Here is a 26,759-nt window from a genome sequence, read left to right as displayed (position 1 = left end):
AAGACCTCCCCTCGGCTGTCAGCGGGAAGGGGCGCGGGGAGGAGGGGCAGGGACCGCCGCCCGCCGCCCCCCGCCAGCCCGGAGCCGCTCACCCGAAATCCTGGTCCATGGACTTGAAGAAGAACTTGTAGCTGTGCACGGGCCGGTTGCTGAGGACATTTTTAAAATCGGCCAGAGTGACTTTTTCCGGCGGGACGGGCAGCTTCACCAGATAGGGGGTCTCCTCCTCGTCTATGTGGTAGATGATTTTAGTCTCCGCCATGGGAGAGGGGGAGTGGGGAGCAGAGGGGAGCCGGCCCGGGCCTCCGCCGCCGCTCGGCTCCTCTCACGGCCTCCGGCCCAGAGCCGCCCCCGACAGGAAGGGAGCTCCCAGCGCCCGGCCGCCGCCGCGCAGGGGCTCCTCGGCCGGGATTTCGCTCCCTGCACTGCTCTCTAGCTGCCCGACCCGGGAACGGCAGCCCGCCGCCGCCCGCCCCGCCTGCATCCTCCGGCCGCCGCTCACCGCCCCCCGCCGCGCTCGGCAGCGGGCCGCCGCGGCCCCCGGTCCCCAGGCCGGCGGGCAGAGGGGGGGCGGGCAGCGGGGGCGCGGGGCGGCCGGGCCAGCCGGGCCAGCCGCCCTCCTCCCGCCCGCCGCTCTGCCCGCGGGCCAGCCGCGCTCCCGCATGCCGCCCCCTGCCGGCGCGGCGGCACCACAGCGGGCCAGGCACGGCACGGCACGGCACGGCACAGCCAGGCCACGCACGGCACGGCCAGGCCAGGCACGGCACGGCCCGGTACAGCCAGGCCAGGCACGGCACGGCACGGCCCGGTACAGCCAGGCCACGCACGGCACGGCCCGGTACGGCCAGGCCAGGCACGGTACGGCACGGCACGGCACGGCCAGTCCCGGGCGGCTGCGGGGGTGACGGCTAAAGCCGGGCCAGCCTCCCCGGAGCTCCTTCCCCGCCCGCCCCCTCTGCAGCACCCCGGCCGGCGGTGACTCGGGATGCCATGCCTGGGAATCCGCAAGCTGGCAGAGGAACGGCTGCGTGCCTCCCCGAGGGAGCCGGCGGGGCTGAGTTTAGCCACCCCATCGCGCTGGTCCCAGCCTTTCCAAGGGAACGACTAACAACAGCCAAGGTACTACACACTCGCTCCTTGCCGTAAAAATCATCTTTCACACTCAAACTGCTTAGGTGCAGAAACACTGTTTTGGGTACTTTTGATGTTGGCAGTGATTTATCCAAGTGGAACACACACAAGATGCTCCGTTTCTATAAGCATCACGGTCTTTGGCGTAACAAAAACGCTCGGCTTCCCAGTAAACATTCCCAAAGGGTTCTGTAAACACTATTACTCCCCTTGCAGCTCTCCCCTTATTCTCTCCTAGGAATTAATCAACGCTTTCCAGGTACAGACCCCTAGGCCCTGTACAAAGGTGGTCAGTATCCTCATTCGCCTGAGAGCAGGAAAAGGGAGGTGCGCTACTATACGTATACTCAGTTAATAAAGGTTTCTATTCTAACTCAGCAGTCTTTACAAGATGCAAGATTCATATAAATACATAGGAAAGAATGCGAGTTGGGCAGGGCAGAGAACTAACATCACTCACAGCATTACAATGGCAGGCAGACTACTGTATTTCAGGTATCTCAAGAATTCGGACCCTCCTCCCCCAGCAGACTGGTGCCCTTTGTGTTTCATGAGAATCGAGATGGGTTCTGTTTAAGCAATGAGCTCATGGATTCTCTGCAGATCATGAAATTTGCCACAGTGCAGTTGGTTTCTCCACAGCTTATGCTAATAAGAGAGCAGAGACACATTCATGGCTCAGAAGAAATTGCATTTAATAGCTGCTTCAATGGAAGCCTGTTGGGCACTTGAGCAAGCTTTAGACTATCATCTCTTGAATTTCACAGAACAGCAAGAGTCACTGTTCAGTGCTTCCAGGTCAGATAGGTATGTTTTGGAGCACACAGTCCAAAGAAAAATCTTTAGAGTGCCACATTTTGCAGGTGATGTATTTAGGAAGAGTTCACCTTTCTTTCTAGAAATCCCCCAAAATGACAGCCAGAAAATGAAGATTTCAGAGCAGTGTGCCTAGGTCTCAAGGAATTTTTTGTTCATTAAAAATACCTCTTCAGGAAAATCCCAAGCTAATGACATTCTCTCTTTTTCCCTTTCAAAGATAGGGGACATTCACTTCTCGGAATATTCAGCTGCTTTCCGTGAAGGGGTAAATCACAGCTCAGTGACTGAATTACCTGTGGCACTAAAATTCTTTTTCTACCAGCATCAGAGGAGCCAATTGCATTAGAGGCTGCCAAAAGGTCTGTTAACATTATTGCTATTTATTATTTTCAATTTTCTGAAAATTTAACCATTACTAGTTCCCACGAGCACACTACCACATGAACGCTGCGATACCACTTCCAGAACCAAATTCTCCTGTGCAGAGCCAGATCTGGGTACCTCTCTACTGATGGCATGGTTGATCCACAACTCAACAAGATTTAACACTATTAAGAAACCAAACCATCATCAACTATCTGCTGACATTTCTGGTACAGTGAAGCAATTACAAAAATTACATTCAGTGGGGTTCTCCAACTCCAGTGATTTGCTCATCTGCTGACCTTCATACCACACATCACTGCTAAACCCAAATGCCTGTATGATCATCAAACACGATAAGATAAACAGCAAAGTAAAGGTATGGCCTTAGACTTCATCATGTAACTAATGGTTTGGTACTGCTTTAAGTCAGGAATGATCAACTTAGTACACTTCAAAGAGTACTTTCCAAGACTGGTAGCCACTGATGGTTAGTCACTTCTCAATTTCCATTTTGGAATTCTGTAAGGCATAAAGTATTGAAGATTTTTGTAAAACTATGCATTCAACTTTCTGTCCTGCACGTGTACACAGACACATGCTACGGTTCTGCTAGCACCTGAGAGTACTCTTGGTATAGAAAGTGTGGCGTGAATCCATGAAGTCTACCACACACAAGCATCTCTGAGCAAGAACGGAGAAGGCTTCCTTTGGCAGGACTATATGGTAACTCTAGCACAAGCTGTATTTTCTGAGATACTCAGCTTTATGTAGCTTTTGCACCATGAAACTCAGGCAAAATATTAACATCCAACCCTTTGGTCTCTTCGGTTCGTAGTTAATCACTTCCTGAATTCCTCAAAGACCCAGGTGGTATCCACACAAAGACTAAATCTGCAAAGAGCTCTGTTCTTGCTCTATTAGCTTTGCTTTTACTTTTGACAACTGAAAATATAATGAGTTGTGTAATTGTCAGATGACTGCCTCGGAACAGACATGATAAGACTGGATCTATGACTCACAAAAAGCTTTCTGTGTCCCCATAAAGCACAGCAGAGAGGAGATAGATAACCCACTTTCGTATTACAGTCAAACCACACGCTAATCCAATTAAAGAGCGGACATAGGAATACAGAGTACACCACCTTAGCAAACCACTGGTCCATCAGGGCTAATATCTTGCTTCTTGTGGAGTTCAGGCCTTAACACTTCAGTGGAAAATAAATACAAGGCATAAAATCTCTTGCTATTAGTGCTGTGCTTTCCCAGATAGAGCAAATAGTCTTGCTGACCCCTGCAGGGAGCAGATAGTGTCCTGAGGCATAAAAGCCTCTCACCCTTTATTTTCATTTATATAGCAGTGCACTTCATTACCACACAGAGAATAACCAAGCCCCTTTAAAAAGCCATCCTTTGAATTATAGTGACGGTGGTTGCTTATCTCAGTGGATTCAAAAAGCTCATCATGCTCTGGGTGCTTAGCAAATAAGTATTTGTTTAAAGAGATACAACAAAAAGAAAACGAAAGCTCTGAGCACTGACACCAAAGCTGTGACTTGGGACCCACTCTGAGATTTCATGGGTATTTTTTATCCACCTGCAAGAATGTATTTGTAAAAGAACAAAATCATCTTTCACTTGGAGGATTATTTCTTCTCAAGAGTCAGTCGTTGGCAGTTTTGCCGCTCATATCAATGAAATCAGGTTTGATTATGAGTACTTTCATTTGGATAGTAAACCCTGGGAAATGAAGACTTCTGTTTTCCTTTGTTTCAGCAACACAGCAGGATCAATGCAGTCAGCATCACTGCAAGCTTCCCAGCATTTACTGCCAGCCATCCGTGTCACTTGTAGGACTGATGGTACCTACAAGGAGGCCGGTAGTGCAGATGTGTGCAGAAACTAAACTGATGACACCCATTAGCCAGGGAAGATTCCTTTCAGACTGGAATCACGGTGGTGACCTAGAGACACAAAATCTGGGTTGCCAAAGTATCGAGTCCCATCAGTGGGACTAATCCTTATATTCCTTTGCTTAAATATTTTCTGCAAAATCACCTTGTTTAAAAATAAAAGGAGAAATGGATTTTGGACTTTTATCATTGAAGGGATGTATCAGAAGCTGGTGTCTAAATGAACCACACAGGAACTATTAGCCAACATATTCCTCCTCTTCAGAGATCCTAAATTTCCTCGTGTTAACGCTGAAAACTACGTGGAGACTTTCAGCACATTCGAAAGGCAAGTTATGTAGCTACTCTTCATCTCTGAGGCAAAGATTCCATCTCATTCTACCGATCCACATAGGCAAGATTAGCATCGATGCAGAATAAGAACTAAACATGGAAACGATCCTGAAAGAGAAGCAGAAAGCTGTAACTGCAACCACACCGTTTGGATGTACTTAAAATGAAGATGCTGTAGGCTGGCTCCCAAGCTGGTATACATCAGCAGGATGCAATCCAAGTCAGTTTACACTACTCATGGATCTGGCCTAAGAGATCTGCAAGGGTTTTTTTCCCTTTTATTCTTCCTCTCTATGCAGCAGACTTTGAGCACAGTCAGGTCATGGCAGAACTCAGTCCCAATACCTTACAAGAAAATAAAGACATCAAACACTAGAGGGAGGCAGAAGACTTGCAGTCCAGCAATCTGCTCCCAGCCTACTGGGCAAAGCTCCCCAGGACTTTCATTGCTGCTGGATTCAAATACAAATAAACCTGGGGGGAAACGACCAGGGGCATTTTCAGTGACATTTCCAAAAACCCTATTAATTCAGGAATGTGTGTTATGGAGGGATATTGCCCTACAGGTCTGTAGGAATGAGGCACTGCGTATTTCATATGGGAGGGGAAAAGAGAAGAATAGAGGATGACATTCATGTTGGTAGTGCACCACAGGGACTGCTAAAAAGAAATGGAAAACATTAACCAACATTGTTAGTGGATGCACACAACTCATGGGATTCATATGAATGAAGAGTGTCTCCTCCAATTTCAGTCTCTTTTTCATCTAACTTGACTATCAATGACTGTTCAGTTACTGCTACCAAAAGTCTGATGCATCTCAGTGTGATCCTGTAGTGACGGAAGAGCTATCACATTGAATAGACTATGTTTCTGTCCTTTCAAGGTCTCCCAGCAACAGCAAGCCTCACGTGAAAATCAGATACTCATAAAGAATGACATCAACCTCCCTACCCTTGCTGCAGAAATGCTGCTAACTTCTGTCTTGGAACTCAACTGTACTTTAAAGCAACAATCAAAACAGTGGAATTAGTCTGCAAAGACGTGAAATGTTGATCCAAAAGGCAGCAGGTTGAGCACTTCAAATCACTGAGTGACATCAAGCTGGTTTTGATGAAGTACCTTTTCCTCCATCGTGTGTTTGCTGTGGATGGGTCTTCAGAGGGAAATTTTCATGAGACCCTCTGGTGTCTGGGCAAAAACCTCTGACTGTGAAGGGAAGAAGCAATGCCTTCCAGGCAACACCTCCCTTGTTGCTGAACCACGCACACAAAATGCTGTGGGTTAGAACATCAGTACTCCAGCTATGAAAACTCAGCGCTCCCACACTTTTTCTGGAGTCTTCTTAGTGCCAGTCATGGAGACTCAGTGATTAGTGCACACATACACTTTTGGCAGTCTCAAGCATTTTCAAACACTTTCATGCTATGTACACCTCATCAATGAGTTTAATAGGTTGATCCCAGTTCCTACTCATCATGGCTCAATTTATTTTCCTTCCTCAGCCATTTTCTGATTCTCCTACCTCTTCTTAGCATCTGCAGCACTTCTTTTAAAAGGAGAGCCACACTTAAAAAATTTTCCTGCAGCAATTGTCTTCAGAGCAGCTGATCTGCAGAGCACCACATACACATTTAAAAACTTGACTTCTAACAAACAGTGGAGGTTTTTTTGCTTAGTAATGTCTATTCAGATCTTTACCCTACTTCTCTCAGGTCCCCAGTGTTTCTTCTTCCCCTCAGAAATTTGCTCTGTTAATGACTACCAAGTCCCTCTTCACAAGACTCTCCCCAGACTGGGAGGCAGAAAGGAAATGGGGACAATCTGGACTTCATTTCAGATAAGTTGAAGACAATTAAAATATTTCATTTCAGTGGTCTGCAAAGCAGGCCCTGTGGTTGCTAAATTAGCTTTTCCTTGTTCCCAGCTGCTTTCCTGGAAAATCAGACCCATTGCCTACAGAGACAGAGAAAAGTAACAAGATGCCCGAGCAACAAATAACCAACAGTGCCTGGGCTAGAGTCTGCCAGCAAAGACCCAGTGGACCAGCAGAAAAGAACAGGGCTTAAAGCATTAATGACATCCACCACTACCTAAGGCTATGCAGTAAGACCTCACTCTTCAAAATAATTGCGTAATTGCAGCTGCCTTTTTTGCCAGCTCCCCCATGTGTAGACAAAAAAAAAAGCCACACTGGGTTCAAGAGGGAACCAGGCGATTTGTACATGTATAATGTCAGGCAAGTACAATTTTTTTTTTTTTTTTGGAAGCCCTCAAAAAAAACCTCCACTCAAGCTCCATATTCCCCTAACAAAGAACAAATACAGAACACCAATCCAACATGTCACCTCAGTCCAGCAAAATGGTGGCATCTCTGGCTCCCAGCATCAACAGTATTAATTGCAGACTTTTTTTTATGCCATGGTGCTCTGGTTTGCCTGTGGCATTTCAGTAAAAAAAAAAAAAAAAAAAGTGAGTTTAAATCTTAGAAGAATGTTGTTGCGTCAGATGTTCCCAGTGGGACTGGCACGAGCTCCAGCATGATCTCACTTTGCCCAAAGTATCTTTTTTTCAGTAGTTCTCATTTGGCTTCTCCTCACTGTGAAGAATCTCGCTTACAGGCTATAGCAGCGGCTAACCAGTAAAGGGTACTTCGGATGAGATCTTAATTGTACACAGCCCCTGACTTCACCTGCTCAAGAACTCATCATTCATTCGCAGCAACAGCAGAGCCCAATGAGAAGGAACTGCTCCCCATCCACTTCTCACTGTCTTTATCTCCCAATCCTTTTAACCTGTCAGGTTTTTTTCCTCTCTGGTTATCTGAGAAAGCACAAAGCCATCAACAGGGCGATTCACCCCAGTGAAGAGGTGGTATGAAATGGCAGAAGACTGGCTGTAGTATGATTTCCAACCAGGTAAGAGAGAAGATACTTTCACCAGAACTAGACAAGCTGGGCAATAATCTTAGTCTGCTAAATGCACTTCTTTGTCACTTTTCAGTTTCATATCCTGCTTTGATCCTTCACATTCTTGCACCTGCACCCTGCACTGTCCATCCAAGCAGCCATACAAGCCGATTTCCATCAGTGTCCCTGGAAGAACTCTGTCACACCAGCTGGGATACTACTCAGTGGGTGGAAGCCCTCCAAGAGCAGAATGTGCAGCAGGAACTTTGCAAGGTGTTAGTTCTGCAAGGAAAAGAGGAATGTAGGCTGGGAGCGAAGTATGAAACTGTGCAGTTAACTATTCCAGCAGGATATGTTATCTTCCCTTCTGGACCTGCAGAATTATGTATTATGAAGGAGCTGCCAGCCTTCATCTCTGATAGATGGTTTGAACTCTATCTACAGCTGCAGATCTGTTCATTATACAACACTTTTGGAGAGCTAAAATTTGTCTGTGGGCCCCATGACCAAGTCAAATGATGATGTCCCATGTGGAAACCACGCTGAAATCACTGGAATAACTTATTGCAGCCAATCTGCACTTTGTCAAGCACTTTAGGATGCTCTGAGATGAAACACACTGCACAGCTATTGGGAAGAATTAGCTAATGCTGGCTAATAGCTTAGATAGCATCTCCAACGAGCAAGAAATAAAATCAACCTTAACTTGAAACTCCATTATATTCTCCTTTATTTCTTAAATGCTAGGAGAGTTACACAATAATGATAAATGGTAAAAGTTAAGTAACAACAATAATGAAAATTAATTCTGTTACAACAAAGAAAAAAAACAAGCTTTATGAACAAGTCCTCCTCTCAGTCTTGAGAGGAAGCAGAGTGTGCAGAGCTGAAAAGAGAGGGCTCTAGTTCTAGTCTCAGTTTTAACCCCTTTTAAGGTCACTGCCTTACACCCTTTCCATGTTCCACAATAAGGGCTTACGTTCCCTACATTACCCTAAAAGAGACTTTCATTTCTCTGCCCTCATTGAGCTAGAGTACTCACTGAGAAATAACTGGTATAAAAATATTCAGGGTTATTATTATTTTAACTAACCGATCATAAAATGCACGTCTCAGGAAACCAAGGAGACTATAATAAGGCAAAGACTGCCAAGAGCCTGCAAAGGTAAAGTCGTCCATCAAGATGCAGCATTCCATTAGTACAGCGAGAACACTACTTCGAGTAACTCGGGCAAAGCACATTTACCAAAGTGCTACACACATTAAAAATTGTTTCTCCATGAGAGGCAAGTCACTGTCCCATATTAGGGAAAGAAAGGCTGAGATGAGAGAAAACCAACCTGTCTAGAATTGCAGTCTATGGCGGAGTGGGAGCAGAAAACAGTGGTCCTGCCCCTAGCCTAGTGGTTAATTGCACATCGAGCCTTCTAATTTTCACGTGCAAGATCAGCTACATAGACTTCATGCCAATGCCAAAAACCAACAGAATACAAAGTGCATACATAATGGAACTAAATGGCTTCTCACCAGTATTTAAGGGCAAATAGCCTCTGATAACTCCTCTGTATTAATAAACAAACAAAACTCTTCAGTTTAGCGTTCAGTTTTCTTTATCTCTTTTTCCAACAGTTTGAAAACACAACTGGTTATCCAGCAGTCTTGCCTGGATCTCTTTCAGCCAGAATTTTAACATACTAAATTACATACTGGATGTGGCAGGCTGCTTTTGAAAACCACTGTTCTGATCATCAGTCCAATCACACAACATATGCCTCTCCTGAAGACAAAAGGGCCATAATCTTGACTTGGACTCCTGTCTTCATCAGTCTAGGGTTATACTGGCGTCTCTGACCATTACCAAATTCAAACTGGTGATCAAAGCAAGGATGAGGAACTCATAAAGCTCTTCCTAGTGCTTGTTTCAGAGAACATATTAAATTTTTTTTTCCCCTTAAGCTATTTTGCAGCCTAGAAGTCAAATAAAATATTTAAATGCCTCTGGAGTTTATGAGTAACCCCACTTTGAGCTGGTGTCTATATGAGCTGTGCTAAGCAATTTGAACTGGCAAGGAAAGATGTCCAACCTTTGACTCACAGACATGAAAGGGAGGGAGAGAGACATTAATGACAATTACTTGAGACTGTGCCACCCTGATGGAATAACCAGTGCAGCCTTATGCACCTGCAGGAATGCAGCTTGGGTTTCAATCGGGTCCAGCCAAAGAATAGCTGTCTACTTTGGGGGAAGGGCAGGCAAATAGAGACCTGTGCCCAACCCCAGACCCTCCTCTCCACCAGTCATGGGTCTGCCCAATCTGAACACTTTTGCAGGGGTGAATCTTAAGTGAAGATAAAGGCAGTCAACTGCAAATCACAAAAACTGTCCAGAGAGCAGTGGAAGGGCTAAGGAAACTAAAAGATAAGGATCTGCTCAGCTGTAGCTTAGGAAGGCTCACCTCCACCTCTACCGTTATATTCTATTATTAATATTTTTAAGGCATTAAAAATAAGGGTCCCCAATATATCCTTTAACACAGTCTCATTAACAGAGAGAAGTATTAATTAATACCTATAAAAATTGATGTGGTCTGTTTTCCACTCCTATAAAAAGTGTGCATTGAAGTACTGACATCCCAGCTTCTGAACAGACAATGCAGTTCCTTCTGGTACACAGGAGGCCTTACCCACCACACTTTTGGCAGAGCTAGGGAGCTGAGCTCAGCTTCAGCATAAGTAGCTGCACCTCAGCAACCATCACACCCAGTGTAGTGTACCTCCGAGCTGCTACGAGTCTTACTGAGCCCTATCACACAACAGCAGAGATCAGTGGTGATTGTGGGAGGAGGGAGAGGGGGTCTGAAATGGGATTTACGTGCCTAGGAACATTGTCATCAGTCAGACAAGACACCCAAGTTGGTAGATGTGAAAGGGACAGGTGTGGGACTTGACATGGACTCCGACACTATGGAGACCCATAGCACTGGATAGCTCTCAAAAGAGCACTGGACCCTTACAGTACACATGCTCCTGCAGTGGACAGCTTCACCCAGCCACGACAACATCTCTTTCCAGTTTGACCAAACTTGTGCCCCTATCAGATGGCACAGACATGTTCCTGGATAAGTGGCGAGGATGGCTAAAACAACAGCCAAGACACATACCATACCAGGCAGCAGGTCACATTCCCATTTAGCTGGTAGACAGAGATACTTTCCTTGGACAACAGCTACTTGCAAAGATCTCAGAATTCTCCATCCCCAGGAAGAAATCCAGGCTGAGATACCAGTTGCAAGCAGAGCACAACTGAAACTACACCATCACCCTCACATCCTCCCTCTCTCACAACAGTTCCACACAAGCTCCTCTTCACACTTCTACCCTCACAACATCCTAGAGACCCTACCCCAGTTCCATTCAGTCACCAAGTCCATGTGCAACCTCTCCCTCTGCCATTCTCTTCAGATCACCAAAGGGTAGGCTGGCAATCCTTGGCCACCTTCACCCTTGCACAAGAACACAAGCCACTGTCATCATGCTCTCAACAGTAGGAACGACCTTTTCTTCTGTGCCCCAAGGACATCAGATGTGCCTGGTTTGGGAACGGTGCCACAGAATATCCCAAGTAGTCAGAGAAGCTGTGTAGAACTTAATATTCTCTGGCTTTCCTGATTAACTTGCTTTGATTACAACACTGAATTACTGACTTCAAACTTTTGGACATCATCACCTGATGCGCTGTTCGTATGTAGAACTTCCCTTCAGCCCACAGCCCCACTATCTCAGGTATCCACTCCCCAGAAAAATGCCAGAATTAACAAGAATGGCCACATCTTCCTCCTTGACTCCCCTTCTGAGATCCTGGCCCATGAAAATTCCTGACAGGCTGTTTAGCAGACTGTGTTGTTACTCTTGTTCCTCACAGTCTGCTCATGAGAAGCTTTCTTTAACAATCTGTCTACCTGTGCTGTAATCATACCTTTGTTTTGATGTGCACACGAGCTCTGTGTGGCCTGGATCCACCCAAGGACTGCAGCGAAATCACATCCCAGATTCCACACAGGAGTTTAGCCCTCTCCATAATATTTCTGGTTCTGATCTAACTGAGACTGGTATTACAGCACTGTAACTCCATCAACTTCAGCTGAAAGTGCTCATGCCAAATTTGATTTGGTCTGCACTGAAACAAAAACAAATCAACAAACAAGCTTAGAGTGAGATATACAGAGTTAGGCTTCTAGAGCTCTTTGGAGCTGATCCCAACCCTACCCTTGGTCATTTGTGTGCCGCCCTTTCCCCTGTAAAATGAGGATATTGACATTTCCCCATTCATAAAATGAGGTATTTACATTGTCATTTGTGAAGGGGTGTACTCTTTGTACTTCACCTGGAATATGTAAAGTGCTATGTGACAATACTGCTCCTCCTCCTGATTTATGTCAGCCTAAGAGAGATAACAATCAGGCTTTGCTATTATTTTTCTGATGAATACACTACATGGAAAAATGCCTGATATAATGATGGCTCAAGATTAGTGATGCAGGTTGGTTTATTTAAAGCAGTAACATCAAAGCAAAAGGTCTGCTGATTCAGCTCATAAAAATCATTGATGCATAAAACCAACAATAATATCAAGAAAGAAACGGGGAATGGAGGACCGGGAGAACAGAAGAAGAAAAGGCAACCCAAACCCATCATAAGTGCGCACAAGACAGATGGTCTAACTCTTTCAAGAAGCATTTGCAAATACCGTTGTGCTTAGTGGGGAGAAAGTCTACGTGAAAAAAAAAATCTATGGTAACTGGAGAGACATGATATTAAGAAAAGGCATCTCTTTTCCATTTATTTATCTTTGATTGAAGCTTCTGGTCCAGCCAGCAGCTTGGGAATGTCTTCATTTACAATATTCCTTCCTGAAATCTGAAAGCAAATTGAAATTGAGGTCAGTATCTGAAGAGAGATTTCAAACCATCCAAAGAAGCACACATAATATGGACTTAGCTATACAGTGACAGGTGACCAGTTGCAGTCAACCATGTCCCCAATATCCTCTAAAGCCCACAGTGAGATATACTGTGTATAAATTATTGCACAGATCCTCTCTGCAGAACACAGGCAAAAATATCATGAGAATTACATCAAGAACAGCAGGTCTAAGGCAACTCTTGGACTCTCCAGACCATTTCCTTCTTGATAGCATTTGTCATATTTATTATATAGTAAATTCATACAAAAGGAGTCATGCAACCTAACAACTTCTTACAAGCACTACTTGACTTAAGTATGACTCTACAATCTGAGGTGTAATACTCAGGATTAATACTGGATAAGCAAAAGGAGATTCAGCCCCTAGGGAAGGAGAGTTGTTTGCTTTTGTTGGATGAAGTAAGTGACTGCCATTACCCATAAATTAATTCAACTCAAAACACTCTCTTCTGCACAGTGTTTTCTTCTCAAACACCATGCCAGGACATTTTTTTGAGATGTATCTCCCTCTGAGGTTACAGTACAGAATGCACTATTCCAGCCCTGCAAGGCATTCTTTTTCCAATAAAGAAAAATTCTATTTGTGCCATGCCAAAAGTTTTTAAAAGCCTAATCACTACTTGCATCTTGTGGCTCCATGATGAAAGGATAGGAAGGGAACTAGCTTCTCATTCCTGCTGTCATTTGTCATGATGTTTATCATTCCTCACGAGGCTGTGGCTTGGTCAGCTCACTGCTAAACTGTGTTCTTCCCTCCTCCCTCCTTCAACCCATCAGCAGGTTCCTACAGCCACCAATTAGGGTGAAGCAGGTCATTATTACCTTTGTCTAAATCAATGTTCTTTGCTGGGAAGCTTCTGGCTTGCTCAGCCTTCTCCTTCAGGATGTTGTTTTTGTAATCTGTGTAAGGGAGGAGTATAATTCAGACAGCCATTAAAACATTAAAAGAAAACAAAGCTTTACAGGCAGGCAAGGCAGACATGATCGGTCCTTCCTTGAAGTACTCTCAGCCTGGCATCTCCAGATCTCTAGGAGTAACTCATGGTGTAACTCAGCCACTCAGCAGGAAAAGGAAGGCTGCTACAACTTAATTTTTGCCCCTGGCACTAATCAGTTATGCATACTTCAGTTTCCTGCTCCTCATAGGTACCACAGATTCTTCCAGCAAGCTCTGGATTATCTATGCAAAGTTCACCTGAAGGTGACTGCTGCAGTTATTCAAAGAATTCGCTCACAGGGGAGCTCTCCTAAGACACACAGAGAAGAATTTGTACTTGCCGCTGTCCTGGTTTGCAACCCACTCTCTGCAATTCCTTTGTCCTTTACTTCAGATTTTGTATCTACCTCTTGTTTACTGGGGCCCTTACAGCAATTCTATAGCTTGGGCCCTAAAGTTTGCCAGCTTGTTCTTTTAAAGGTTGTATCTTTACTGGGGGTGCACAGAGAGAAAAGAAAAAAAAGGGACTCAACTGTTTCCTGGTTTATCAGCACATTCACTGCCATACAGCAAGTTGCAGCAGGTATGAACTTGGCATCATGGCAAGTCTTCAGGCATCTCAGGGTAGTGCAGACAAGAGGATCAATTTTGCTTTACAAGCAATCCACTCCAAGTCCAAGCAAGAAGACACCCCTGATCAATTACTGACACAATAAACTCAAGGCTGCACCTTCAAGCTCTAGTAAGGAGCAGCATCCACCTTCAAGAATGTTGTAAATTCCCTGAGTCAGTCCTACATATCCCAACAAAAATAATTTCACAGATCACCAGTGAGATTAGCTTCCTTCCCCCCTTTTCAGTGTGTTTCATCTTACCATGAATTCCAGTGGGTTTTTTGTATTTTGTCTTTTGTATTCTAGAACCTTTGTTGCAAATTTTCTTCCTGACCTCACTCACTCACCTGAATTTGGCTTCCAGGTGCATGTCAAAGAACCCCAAAAACTCCAGGTGAAGCAAAAGAAGCTGCACCTTGTTACTGACCAACCTCATCAAGCAGCCTCTCACTGAACTCAAAAGTCAGGACTGCCCTCTGCAGCTGCAGTCCCCCTGCTTGCACTTACTCATGGGTTGAGATTCTCAAAGTTGCCATTTAAAATCAGGAGGTTAAGTAATTTCAAAATGGGCATCCAAATGCCATTAGAAAATCCTCAATTATAATGAGTTTTGACCTGGTTTGAAGAATGGTTGCTAGTTGATGCATACCCAGCCTGATGTCTTCACTTCTGTATTGAGTCAGATCTGTTGTGTCGACTGTAAATTCTTTAAGATTTACATCCTTCCTGAAAAAAAGAGTAACAGTGAAAAATGGTATTGTCACATTCTTTAATAACTGGCTCCTTTCATACTTTTTCACAATAGCTTTTCTAATGCTACTTTAGAGAATTTAATTTACAGTGTTTATTTGCTATATATCTGGAGAAAAGCTGAAAAAAATCCATAGAAGATTTCATTCTCTACAATAAAACATAAAGGAACCCAGCTTCACAATCTTGGCCCCAACCTCAGAGTAGGGCTTACAGTAGATCTGTGCATTACCCTTTTACCACTAACTCCTAATGACATCGCACAGAAACACGATCTGTGAATCAGTTCCCAAAGTAGGACAAGAGGAAATGCAATTGCCAAATCAGCCCTACAAACCATTCTCTCCTTCCGTACTTTGACAGCATGGAAGTTGCTCCCTGCTACGCAATCATTATGCAAGTGTATATTCCCAGGAATGTTACACTAATAACGCCTAGAGTGTAAAGCTGCAAAAGAATTGGTGCAAAACAATGAATAAACTCTATCAAACAGCCTGTGCTTTACATGGCTGTACTCGTACTAACCAGATCCTCAGCTGTTTTAGGCTCTTAATGACAGCTGAGGGTTGGGACCCATAAGTTCATTTTTATGTATTCCAATCATAGACAGTAGACCCCTTAATTATACTTACTCTCCATATTTCTTCACATTGTATTCGTAACCTAAACAGGGAGAAGAAACAGAATGAGCAGTCATATCCAGTCCAACCACCCCCCCAGATAACAGTGATAACAACACCCAGTACTTATTCACAGTGCTCCTTATTGTGATACAATGATCACTTTCACAATCCCTCCAATACACAAGAATTCATGTGTGTTCCACTGCCAGAGAGCTTCCCTTTCCTTTACTCACCAGCTGTCCTGTGGTTTTCCCAGATCTATGGATGACCAGCCACGAGAAACTACAGCAACTGCCATATTTCATTTCTTTCCACTTCCCATTTATTACAAAAATATTAACCACGTCTGTCATCTCCTGTGTGCTGGTGCCGCACATCCCCATCCCCAGCTCATTGCTTAGGCCAGCATTCATCGCGTGCTACAGAGCTGGTTTTCATCAGCCTCCCCTATGCCAGGTATCTAACTACACTCCTGTCTCACCCCCCCCTGCAAGGAGTGATAATTTCAGGCTCCTCTTTTCCATTCAAAGGGCAGGGCCAGGAGTCTGTCCCCTCTGTGACTGCAAGGTAACTCCACTTAAGTCAGTGGAGATAGCCCCATTTTGTGTTGGTGCTAATCCCCGACATGTAAATAAGGATGAATGTGGCACTGCAAAAAACACACCAGAAGACAGACATTCCCTGGTATGTGCTTTTTGTGTCACATCCAACACTATTTGCGTAGAAATCACCAAACATCTCCGTATCCATTTATCTAATTACACACAGAGAGTTACCTGGCACAGGGAGTCCAGCAAGGACTTAGACATCTTAGTTCCTATATGAAGCACATGGGCCTTCTGCTCTAAATAAATTCCACTTGTAAAGAGCAACTATCTCGTGGTTGTAATGTTCTTCTAACAACAGAGCAACTCAGCATATCAAGGCCTGAAAATTTTTACACCACGCTAATAAATCTCTCTTAGCATCAGCACCTGCAAAGACTCCCCACTGCGTAGGTCGCTGGTTTTCCAGAAGAGGATCACTGCCTTCAGCATTGTGCTTTGCAGTAATTATTTGCAGAATCAGCTCTCCTGTCATGAGATATCCCTATAAGCACTACGGGGCTAGTCTTTTTGAGCACTTACCTCTCTGCCGGCGCTTGCGGGTGACGAGGACAACAATGATGAGGAGGACAATGAAGAGCAGCAGAGTTGCCAGGACGTAGCCCAGCTGCTGGAAGAAGTGCACCCGGCTTTCAGGGATGATGACATTTATCACATTGTGGCCCCTGACAACATTTGGATCTGATGGCAGAAGAAAAGGAAAACAGGCTGATAATTGTAATTGGCATCCAAAGCAAAGCATGTTCACACGTGGGCACATATGTAGACACAAAAAGCATTTTCAGTGAGAAACTCCTCCGAACTGCATGAAGTAAAGGGCAAACAACTGCCTAATTTACAACGTACTGCACCTCTGTCAGATGGAAGATGCCTGTGCTCTTCACAAGACCATTATACTTCCCAGGAGCACAAAGTCTTAACAGTGGCTGTTGCACATTCCCGTGCTGCTGCCTGGCTATCAGTGTGTTGTGGTTTATTGCAGAGGGGAAGTCCAGAAAGAAGCCACACTAGACAGCCCTAAGTCTTTTCTGCAGGGTAACACAACCCTCCGCTGGGTCCCTTACAACACACGCACCACGTTGCTTCGGCTCCAGACAGCTAAAGTATGAAGCAGCCCCTCCCTGCCAAGGGTTATAATTTACAGAGTGGGAAGAATTTTCAATGCCAAAGAATGAGTTTCCTTTTAAATAAAATAAAAATCAATAAAATAAATAAAATAAAAACCCACAAAGAAAAGCCAAGATTCCATTCCACTTGTGGGTGCAGCAGCATTTCAGTTCTGTAGCACAGGGAAGGGTAACTCAAAACTCTTACGTGGAACATTTTTGTAGATCTCAAATAAATAGGTCAATGTTTTACACATATAAAGAGGAAGCGACTTCTCTGCTTGCAATAGTCAGAGGAGTGGGCAAACCCAGCCCAGGCACAGACAGCAAACCCATAAGACACACTTGTGCTGGGGGAGGCTTTCTTCTTCAAAACAGAGCTGCAAATGACACCTTCTCCCCCTAACAGGGAACACTCACAGAGCACCAGGCAAGAACCAGTACGGAGTTCTGGCCTACCATTTTCTTAGGAGTTTAACCTGGTAAATTAGTTGGGGGCAATAAGGGGAAAGACGGGGGTAAATATCCCAAAAGCCACAGTACCATTTAAAAGATGTGTTCTAATGTGAGAAATGTTGACATTTTTGGAACTGCTGGCAGAGTGACTGGTTCCAGTTTGTCGGGTAGTTTGTTTCCAGCATTTAAAAACACCAACTCACCAACAATAAAATCAAATAAGATGACAGTGGATTGAAATAAATACTTTGAAACCAGAGATGATCATTTGCTAACGCTAACAGCAGTCCTAGAAAATCAAGAGGTTTTAGCATATGCTCTGTTCTGGTAGCCCAGCCCTCCACTCCAGCAACACTCCACATTTTACTGGCATTGCTAGATGCTGTGTGCTTGCTGGCTATAGTGCTGAAAATTAGCGTGTGTTTTTCACCACTGCTAAGCTAAAAAATACCAAACCAAAAAACCCACTTGCAAAGCTGCAAATGGTATACATGACAGTTCTACTTTAACAAATCTCTGGATATGAAGGGCTTCTTCAGCAGCACCATAATGAGATGGTAGCCACTGGAGCAGCTGTTGAGCCAGAAGTCAAACATAAATGCCTTCTATTCCTGGCTTTTTGCTTTCCCACAGTACTGCAAGACAGAGTAGAAGCAGAGTTAAAATTTAGTCAATATTGAAGAGGTCACTGTAACAACAAACAGTGAAAACAAAGATTCAGTAACTTTCAGTCTCCGTGGCTTATTCAATCAAGTAATACTAAAAATATTTGTCATACTAGAGTTTTGACAAAGCATCACTGGTGGACTTAAAAGTGCATCATCACCAGGAAGGCAGTAGAATACATCTTATTTTATAATTGGGGAAACTGAGGTACAGAGTAATGGTTGATTCAATCACACCCAGTAGACGAATGGCAGCACCTAAAATACGATCACCAAGGTAATACAGACTCTCCTCCTAGTGTTACATCAGAATTTAAGCTGAGGTGATGAAGGTTTATTCTGTAACCAAGATCTGATCTTTCAGTACGTCTCAACATGGTGTGCTCGTCTGCCTCCAATCACTCACGTGATCTGGTTCAACTACTGGAAAATAAGTTTTAATGTTCAGGGGGGCGGGGAGGGAAACGTTAAAACAGTCATGCCTTTACGTTACTTTACCAAAACATCAAGGGTCAGATTTTTCTGCTGGGAAAAATGGAGAGCTCTCTACCAAGAGAGCTCACAAATGCTGGGTATGTGGCCCATTTTCTTTTCCAGGCTGGCAAAGGACTGAGCATAGTTTAGCAATAAACATTAGACACAACAGATGCCATTCTTCAATCACTTACTCCAAAGCAAACGCAGAGTAAAAATGCACAGAATTAGTACACATACACTGCATTTATATTGCTGAAACTGAGAGCAGAATTGAGCTCATGCTTATATTCAAAACAGGATGAAGTTTCCTGTCTGGAAATGGCTCCGGGCCTTGGAGTTATGCCAGAAACTATAGCCGTTTGCTGAAAAAACCTCATTGCTTTGCTTTTGTTATCTCCTGATGTTTCATTTTGGCTTTATGTTACATCCCCAGAAGAGTTCTATACAGTTTTTCATGGAGTCGGGCAATATCTCAGCCGTTCCTGCTATACACAAACAGGGCACGTCCCAGCAGGCTCCTCATCAGCAGTGGGTTTGCAAAAGGCACTCTGGATGTTTCGGCTTCTTTCACATTCCCATTGACTCAGCACATTTTTGTGTGTGGTGCTCTGAGACCAGTTGAGCGTAGGGGACAAAGCTCTTATAAGGCTGTTCTTTTTGACAGTGGAAGTGACTTTTCTCAGGAAGGTGAGTTCCTCCAGCACTGAGGGCACCACTGCCAAACTAAGACATCCCTGGGAGGTTAAATTACTTGTAGGTTCTGTCTAACTTCTGAGCAGGTAGGTAACCATTCAGCAACAACCAGGACAACATCCAGGAAAGAAAGGAATAAATTCCTGGGTGGGCAACTGTGAAAAGAAGATCTTGTTTCCACCTGCACAGCATGATCTGGACAGGGCTCAAGGGCAGCAAAAGGGCCGCAGGCAGGGAGACTGATATTTTATGTCCTGGCCTCCATGTCAGCTCAGCCCCAACAGCCACCTCTCTTTAGCAGTGCCTGGGTTTTCTGGACAACAACCTTAGTCCCACGGGGGAGGTTTAGGTTTCTGTGACTTGAAAAAGCCAATTGCTGGAGAAGAATAGACCTATTTAAAAATGTATGAAGCGTGTCAAAATTCTGTATTAAGCAGCCAATAAATATTAAACTACAATGAATATTTTAAAATGTTAATAAGGAACTATACCCAAAAGACTTAAAAAAATATTAAACTTGGGATTTTCATTTTATTTTTCTGCCTGAACTAAGCATGATGGTTTTGAGTTTGGACAAGCTGTCAGATGATAGCTCACTGCAGTGGAAAATGTGAAAATTGGTTTAAGACAAAAAAAAAAAAAAGAGCTGAAGGGTGGAGGAAAATTCCTGGTGCTTGCTTCTGAACAGTCTGGCACCTTGCACAGCCTAAACCCCCATGCAAAGGAGAGACTAACACTTATGATCTACAGCAGTAAGAATAGTGGCATGCTGTAAAAGCAGAGGCAGAGCAAAATCGATCAGTGCCCCACACCTTCTCCTGTTCCATAAAAGCAATCAGGAAAGGGAGCCTGTTAGAAAAACAGCTTGTTTGCCTTAGGGCATGTCAGCACTGCAGAACAGAACAAGCTGAAGAATTGCCCTGGAGCAAAGAAAACAGAAGCTGGACATGATGCCACTACAGCACTGCAAGCAGGGTAATGAACCCTGATGGGTGGGACACTCCACTTTTGGAGCAGCACGGTGTTAAAGCAGCTCTACAGGATTCTCACCAGTATCGCTGAGCATGCGGCTCCAGGTATACCAACGTAATGGAAATAGCTCAGAAACAACCAAGCCCATTCACTAGAGCCACATACTGGTAGCGAGGGAGGCAAAACCTCATCTACTCTTCTAATTCTAAGGGCAGGAATAGCTCCTGGCTCAACTGTGAGAAACCTTCATAGAGGAAACCTTGGTGTTGCTTTAAGTGGCACCTTCACGTCAGTGGTGTCTATGGTACTTCTGCAGGGCAGAGGTTTGCTTTGACCACACTCCCTCCTGCTGGCACTAAGTGATCCCTGCAGACCACCATGGAGGGACAGAAAAGGCAAGGACGTTTTGGCATTTGGAGCAAAGACCTCCTGAGGTGATGATGGAGAGTAACGTGCCATATTCCTGTCCCATGGCTTACTGAGCTCTTTAGAGCTCAGAGGTGTAACTGTAGATATTATCTCTTCCTCAATCAGGGGAACCACTTCAAGAGGCCACTTACCTATGGCTGGGGCAATGTTGTGAGTTGTGAGGTTCACCACCTTCTTCTCTCTCACTGGCTCCGTCACAAAGACTTGGTAGATCCTGCGCTCGTGCAGGCCACAGTAATGATGGTGCAGGTGGCAGGAGTAAGTGCCTTCATCTGCACTTTCCAGCTCTGAAATCCGCAGGGAAAAGTCACCCAGGGCAAAGGCTGTGTCAGTGATGTTCATCTTCTGACGAATGAAGAGAGGTCCGTAAGAACGGCGCTCGCCAGAGGCATACAGATCAATGAGGCGGTCAGCCCGGTCGTGAGGAACCCCTGGGGGCTGCCTGTCCCAGTGGACCACTTGTTGTTCCTCTTCACTGTGCCGTTCAGTCCAGATGTGGTTATGGTTCACACAGGGGAGCATCACTGTGCTGCCTTCTAGGGCAACAATCACAGGCTTTTCCCCATCCCAGTACTGGCTTGCATCCTCAGCTGTGGAGGAAACAATACAAGTTGTGCAACCTTGGTACATGGATCTTTACATACTTGTCCTATGCTTAAGGACACCCAGGCACACCTAAAATTGCTCTCAGACCCTGCAATCCTATAACACATCCCGTCCAAAGACCTTGAAGTGCTACAGCGGTAGTGTGCCTTGTTCACATTTACTTCAGCAGATCAGAAGAAATGCACCTTTATCTTCTACATTCTTGGTCAGTGCATTAAGCAAGACAACTTTCTTTTCCTTGTAACTGAGAGTTAATCTCTTGCTTCAGAAAGCAGGAAGTGTATTCTCTCTACAGACTAAGAATGGAACAAGAACAACAAATTTCATCGTCAATATACTGTATCCCAATTCTCCAAGCAGGAAATGCTTTTCTACCCACAAATGCCCTAATTACTGGAGGAGTTCAAGAAGCACTGTTTTGTATTTTGTTCTTGAAAAGGAACAGCAGAAGAATCAAAACACAGATGAGCAGATTGGGGCTCACAGGCCTGCCTGGGTGTTTTTACTGCATAGAAGCTGTGAGAACAGTAGCAGAAGAGATGCACTCCTCTACTATCCCACCCGCTCATCAACAGCTTCCCAGCACAATCAGCCCCAGTAGCTTCACTTGTGCTTTGTACAAAGGTGGATTTAAATGACGCAGTAGTAATGCATGTGTGGTATGGGTGGCACACCCTGCAGTTGCCAACAGCCCTTAGAAGTTTGCTTTTAGAGCTGGAGTTAAGGTGTGGTAACTTGAGGAGGCTTTCACACTGAGAAGCCTGTAGTTTAAGCTCACCAACCAATGTACAAGGCAGATCTTTGCGGCTAACCTAGGGATGTTACTAGGGATGTTCTACTGCTGGAGGAGTAACAGGACAGTTAGCTAATTGGGCTGCCTAAAGTAAATATTTAACTTAACAGGCTCCATGCATTGTTTGGCACATGCCAAGAAAGGAAAGAGATTCATACATACACACGTTGAATAAAATTTCTGAAACTCGGGGAATCCGACAGCAAACGGCATAGTGAGTACCACTGCCTCCTAATGCTTTCCAAGCCTCTTGTGGCATCTGTACCCTGAACCTGCAGCTGAGAAGGCAAAACCTTGCATCCACGCTGCTCGTCTCTCACACTAGCAGAAAGCACACAAGGCCTATCGTGAATCAGCATGCAAACCCCACTGTGAATTCAACACAGTTCTGGTGGCCACTGGACTCCAGCGGCCAGACCAGGTCCCTTGCAGGAAGGAACATCAAGCTGTCTGCCACACCTACCTTTCTTGGTGATAGCTAGTTGGATTTTCACAGTTTCGTATAAGTGGCAGTAGTGATGGTGAAGATTACAAGAATACGTGCCTTCATCACTCTCTGCAACATCTAACAGGGAAGAGAGGGAAAGTTGAATGTTTTATGCTGAGACAATGACTACTTTTGTCATTCATACTGTTTCCCAAAGGCATGTATGGATGCAAGAAGGCCTTTATATAACTTAGTTCTAACCCGCCCTTATCACCAGGGTGGGCTAAACAGAGAAGAATCATCTCACCTAGTGTAATATTTTTTTCAGTTTATTTGCTCCTCTGTGGAACAGATTTATATTAACAGATAGAAACAGAAAGCCAATTTAAGTTTAGCTAAGAGCAGGCATAAGAAGAATGACAATCTTGGGTTTATTGTTCAGGAACTGAACTACGGTTAAAGGTCCACAAGAAGCCCAAGTGACTTTTAGGCAATGAGTTGTTACCAATTCTCTTTTAAAACGGGATTGTTTCAAAAGGAAATAAACCACTATTGCCTCTACTTCAGAGAACCTCATTAACCTCACGAGAATGATATTTATTTATAGAAAATGCTCTGTAAAATATTCATTTCCACTGAAAAACACAAAGTTAATTTAGTAATGAATCCTCCATTCTGCAGATAGCATAGGGAGAAAGGATGCTGCTTACTACCTTTGATCACCAAGGAGAAGTTGCCATCCGTAAAGGCATTCTGGGGCATGGATATCCTCCCTTGGTTGTAGGAACTGTATACACGCTGATCTCCAGCTGAGTACATGTCACATAGCCTCTCCATCTTGTTATCTCCATAGTAGGTGCTGTACACATCCCAGTGGACTACACGCTGGCGGTCATTCAGACGATCCTGGGTCCACACCATGCGGTAACTCTTGCAGGGCAGGACAGCCTGTGACCCCAATGCAGCACTGATATTTAACACTGACACTACAACACTGTCTGGGTTTGAGGCATCAGCTGGTACTGAGAGCCAGGAGCAAAGAACAAAAAACAGTTACCAGATTAATGACATGTGAAGAAGATGCAAGAGTAGGACTCAGACCTGTCCTAGAATCTCTGCACACCTTCCACCCAAAAGAAAGTTAACTTTCAAGACCAACATAGAGTGCTTTCATGGAGAAATACAATAGAAAGCCACATAAAAACACTGGTTTTATTCAGCGATGTCTATGATGTCTGTTATCAGGATAACAGATCTGAACTGTCCTACCTACTCTTCCTTCTCCTAACCCCCAGTTTAATCACAGTTTAGAGACACTGGTTCATGGAATGCATGGTTCATGCCTATGGAAGTTAGCGATGAAACCCCCATTGCATGGAATCAGGGTCCCTCTTATTTCTACTCATGATAACAAAAACAGACAGATTACAAATATGTCACTCACCTGAATATAAATAAACAGAACCTGTCAAAACAGAAAAAAATAATGTTACTGACAACAAAAGGAAGAAAAAACAAACACACCCATAGTCAGCAGTCACTGCCTCTGTTATTATTCCATCTATTCCTCCCTTCTCTGTTAATATGCTTAGTTAACATGTGTATCGTTGTTGAGCCCAGAGGCTCTGAACTTGGTTGCTCCATGCTGAACCAGACACTGTAACCTAAAGCAAGAGACAGTGCCCGACCCAGCAAACTTAAGCTTAAGAGCAATGTGAGATACGCTTAACCTGCAACTGAATTTCATACAGTGGAGACGCAGCTGGGCCCAGCTCATTTGCTGGGGGTCAGAGCTGCCCAAGTAGAGGGAAGTGGATCCACACTGCTGATGCACTAGATTGAGGGCCAAAATATAACTTTCAACTCCAAGACTCCAAATAAAACTCCTAAAATTGATAGTGGAATTAACGCATTGAGGGAATTCTTAACTCCGCAGGATGCGGATCTACCTGTCAAATGAGGAGTGATGTGACTTGGCTGTTTTGCTTCACACTCATGACACACACTGCTGTCGGCACTCTGCTGGGCAAACGCATCCTCGCGTTGGAGCATGCTCCCCAGAGTCTCTCCCGCTCGCATTCCTAGTCTGTAAAGTTAACACTGTAATGCTCTGGATGGAACTGCAACTCTCTCCAACGCATGTGACTCAAATCTATGCAGGAAGAACTTTGCAAGAAATGAACTGATGCCTTTGTTTCTGCATTTCTCTGGTCCAATCCCTCCTGCTTTTTGTGTAGGAGGGGTCTAGGAGGTCTCCTGCATCATGTTTTCAGAGCACGATTCAGATTCCCAACACAATGACATCATTCATCTCTCTAACCAGTCAAGCCCAAGTGGGTTCCAGCAAGATCATTAGATGTTTTGTGCTGCTAATGTCATAGGCACAATGTCCTCCAGACAAAGACTGTATTTTTTTTTCAGCCCTGGAATTAATTTATGCTCTTTTGAAATGCATAAACTCCAGACTGGGGCTATTTTAACCACACCCCCAGTGCATGGGCTGAGAATAAACTCCGTTTCCTTTCCTTTTCCTATCACAAAACACTGGGCAGTGACACCAGAGAAAAAAATGAGCAGCACTGTCTGTTGAACTGCCAGTTCAAAGACACTCCAAATGTACGGGGTTTTTTTCTACATTTATAATCTCAGCATCACGAAGAAAAAAAAAATCTCGGACAAAGTCTGTACTGCTCTGGATATAAGAAAGAGACATCATACACAAGACATTATAATTTCATCATTTGATGGTCTCTCCTAATAGGCTGCAGAACGCCTGATGATAAAATATAAGCTGCCAGCCTCTGTCTCCGGAAGCCAGGACTTAGATTTAGCTTAGAACAAAGGAATGATACAAAGCTCTTCTACAGCACCAAATCAAATTTCTCCAGGAGAAATCAGTCTCACTTGTGACAGCACAACAGCATCCACTTGTAGCAGTGTGACAAAGCAACACCTATGTGTCTGAATTTGTGGTGTTTGCCCTGTGGCGAGGGAACAACACAGCATCACAACAGGAGCAGCGATTTGCGTGCTAGGGAGTGGTGTCTATGAGCTGGCTGACTGCACAGCCAGTGCTTCCAGAGTCTCTTGCAAACTGATTTGGTGCTACAGAAACACGGTCTCCTGGCTCAGGAAAAGGAATGCATTTACTTTTCTCCTTTCCTCTTGCAAGTTAATGTAAAAAACATTGAGCCCAAATGCAGCATCATAAATCTAACAACTGACAAAAATATCCACCTAAGCCTTCCAGTACGCTCTGCTCAGCAGCCTGTCCAGCTCTAAACTAACAATAGCACTAACCCCTAGTTTTGTATCTTTTAGCTGGCCCTACTGGCATGGTGAGGACCACCCAGGTCCTGACTCTATCCCACCCACAGGGGCCTTTTGCCAGGCTAGGCTGCTGGAGCCGTTAGGCAGCTACATACAGCACATTCCAGCACAACTCTCTGGAAAACAAGGAAGCGGTGAGGTTGTCTGTAATGTAACAGCTTTTAGATAACAAAAGCTTATGTCTTGTGGGTTTTAACAGCTTCTGTTTCCCTCCACTGTTAAAGCTTCTGCTAGCAGCTCCCTAAGAAGCAGAGCGGGAGCACTCTTGCTTACTTGACGATTACACTCCAGGATCTTTCTAGGTCTGCCCCTCAGTGACCAGGAGATGTTGCTTGCTGCTGGGAAAAGAGAAGAGTCTGTTGATGCCTTGCCTGCATTTTACCACACTGCTGTTTTGACTTGTTGAATGTTGCCACACAAAGCTGAACAGCCCAGGGTTACAGTGACATTATGCACTAGAACAAAACCCATCCAAGATGGTTGAGTACTATGCTGGAGTTCAGCACAGAGACAAGACAGGGAAGAGAAAGAGTTTTTCACTGCTGGTCTGTGCACACTCACGCACACACAGATTCTGGACAGAAGCTTTGGCTCTGAAGCATGCCAGGGTATCTATCATTCATAGTCTCAGAGTGGTAGGGGCGAATATCAAAAAGACAGCGGCATAGCTGCCAATAAGCAAAGTTCTAGAAGGGGAAGAAAGCACAAGTCTTTACAAGAAACACTGGAACTCCATGAGACAAAGGAGGAAGAACTGATTGTTCTGATTTCCCAGCAATGCTGGAAATCTGCACACATACATCAGGTCATGGCTAAGATTCAAAT

The 26,759-nt window shown here is 44.5% G+C and overlaps 2 protein-coding genes across 5 annotated transcripts in view; both read right to left on the bottom strand.

Moving 5' to 3' along the window:
* The window catches only part of DVL1 (dishevelled segment polarity protein 1), a 96,987-nt gene extending 96,355 nt beyond the window's left edge, over positions 1-632 (bottom strand). For 2 of the 3 annotated variants that reach the window (XM_075772940.1, XM_075772938.1), the window contains exon 1: positions 93-632. In XM_075772940.1, the coding sequence (XP_075629055.1) occupies positions 93-262 (170 nt within the window). In that variant the 5' untranslated portion in view covers positions 263-632. The remainder of the gene's footprint in view (positions 1-92) is intronic. The other variant, XM_075772939.1, reaches the window with a different exon arrangement.
* Positions 633-11,996: 11,364 nt separating this feature from the next.
* The window catches only part of MXRA8 (matrix remodeling associated 8), a 40,226-nt gene continuing 25,463 nt past the window's right edge, over positions 11,997-26,759 (bottom strand). For both annotated transcript variants that reach the window (XM_075772947.1, XM_010311430.2), the window contains 9 exons: positions 24,049-24,069; positions 23,318-23,626; positions 22,641-22,742; positions 20,910-21,368; positions 16,503-16,661; positions 15,385-15,415; positions 14,652-14,728; positions 13,274-13,351; positions 11,997-12,385 (listed from right to left, as the gene is read on the bottom strand). In XM_075772947.1, coding sequence (XP_075629062.1) covers positions 12,360-12,385; positions 13,274-13,351; positions 14,652-14,728; positions 15,385-15,415; positions 16,503-16,661; positions 20,910-21,368; positions 22,641-22,742; positions 23,318-23,626; positions 24,049-24,069 — 1,262 coding nt within the window. In that variant the 3' untranslated portion in view covers positions 11,997-12,359. The remainder of the gene's footprint in view (positions 12,386-13,273; positions 13,352-14,651; positions 14,729-15,384; positions 15,416-16,502; positions 16,662-20,909; positions 21,369-22,640; positions 22,743-23,317; positions 23,627-24,048; positions 24,070-26,759) is intronic.

Source organism: Balearica regulorum, chromosome 21 (assembly GCF_011004875.1).
Source record: "Balearica regulorum gibbericeps isolate bBalReg1 chromosome 21, bBalReg1.pri, whole genome shotgun sequence".
Classification (NCBI taxonomy): domain Eukaryota; kingdom Metazoa; phylum Chordata; class Aves; order Gruiformes; family Gruidae; genus Balearica; species Balearica regulorum.
Note: the sequence above shows the minus strand (reverse complement) of the source record. Positions and strands in the feature narration are given on the sequence as shown.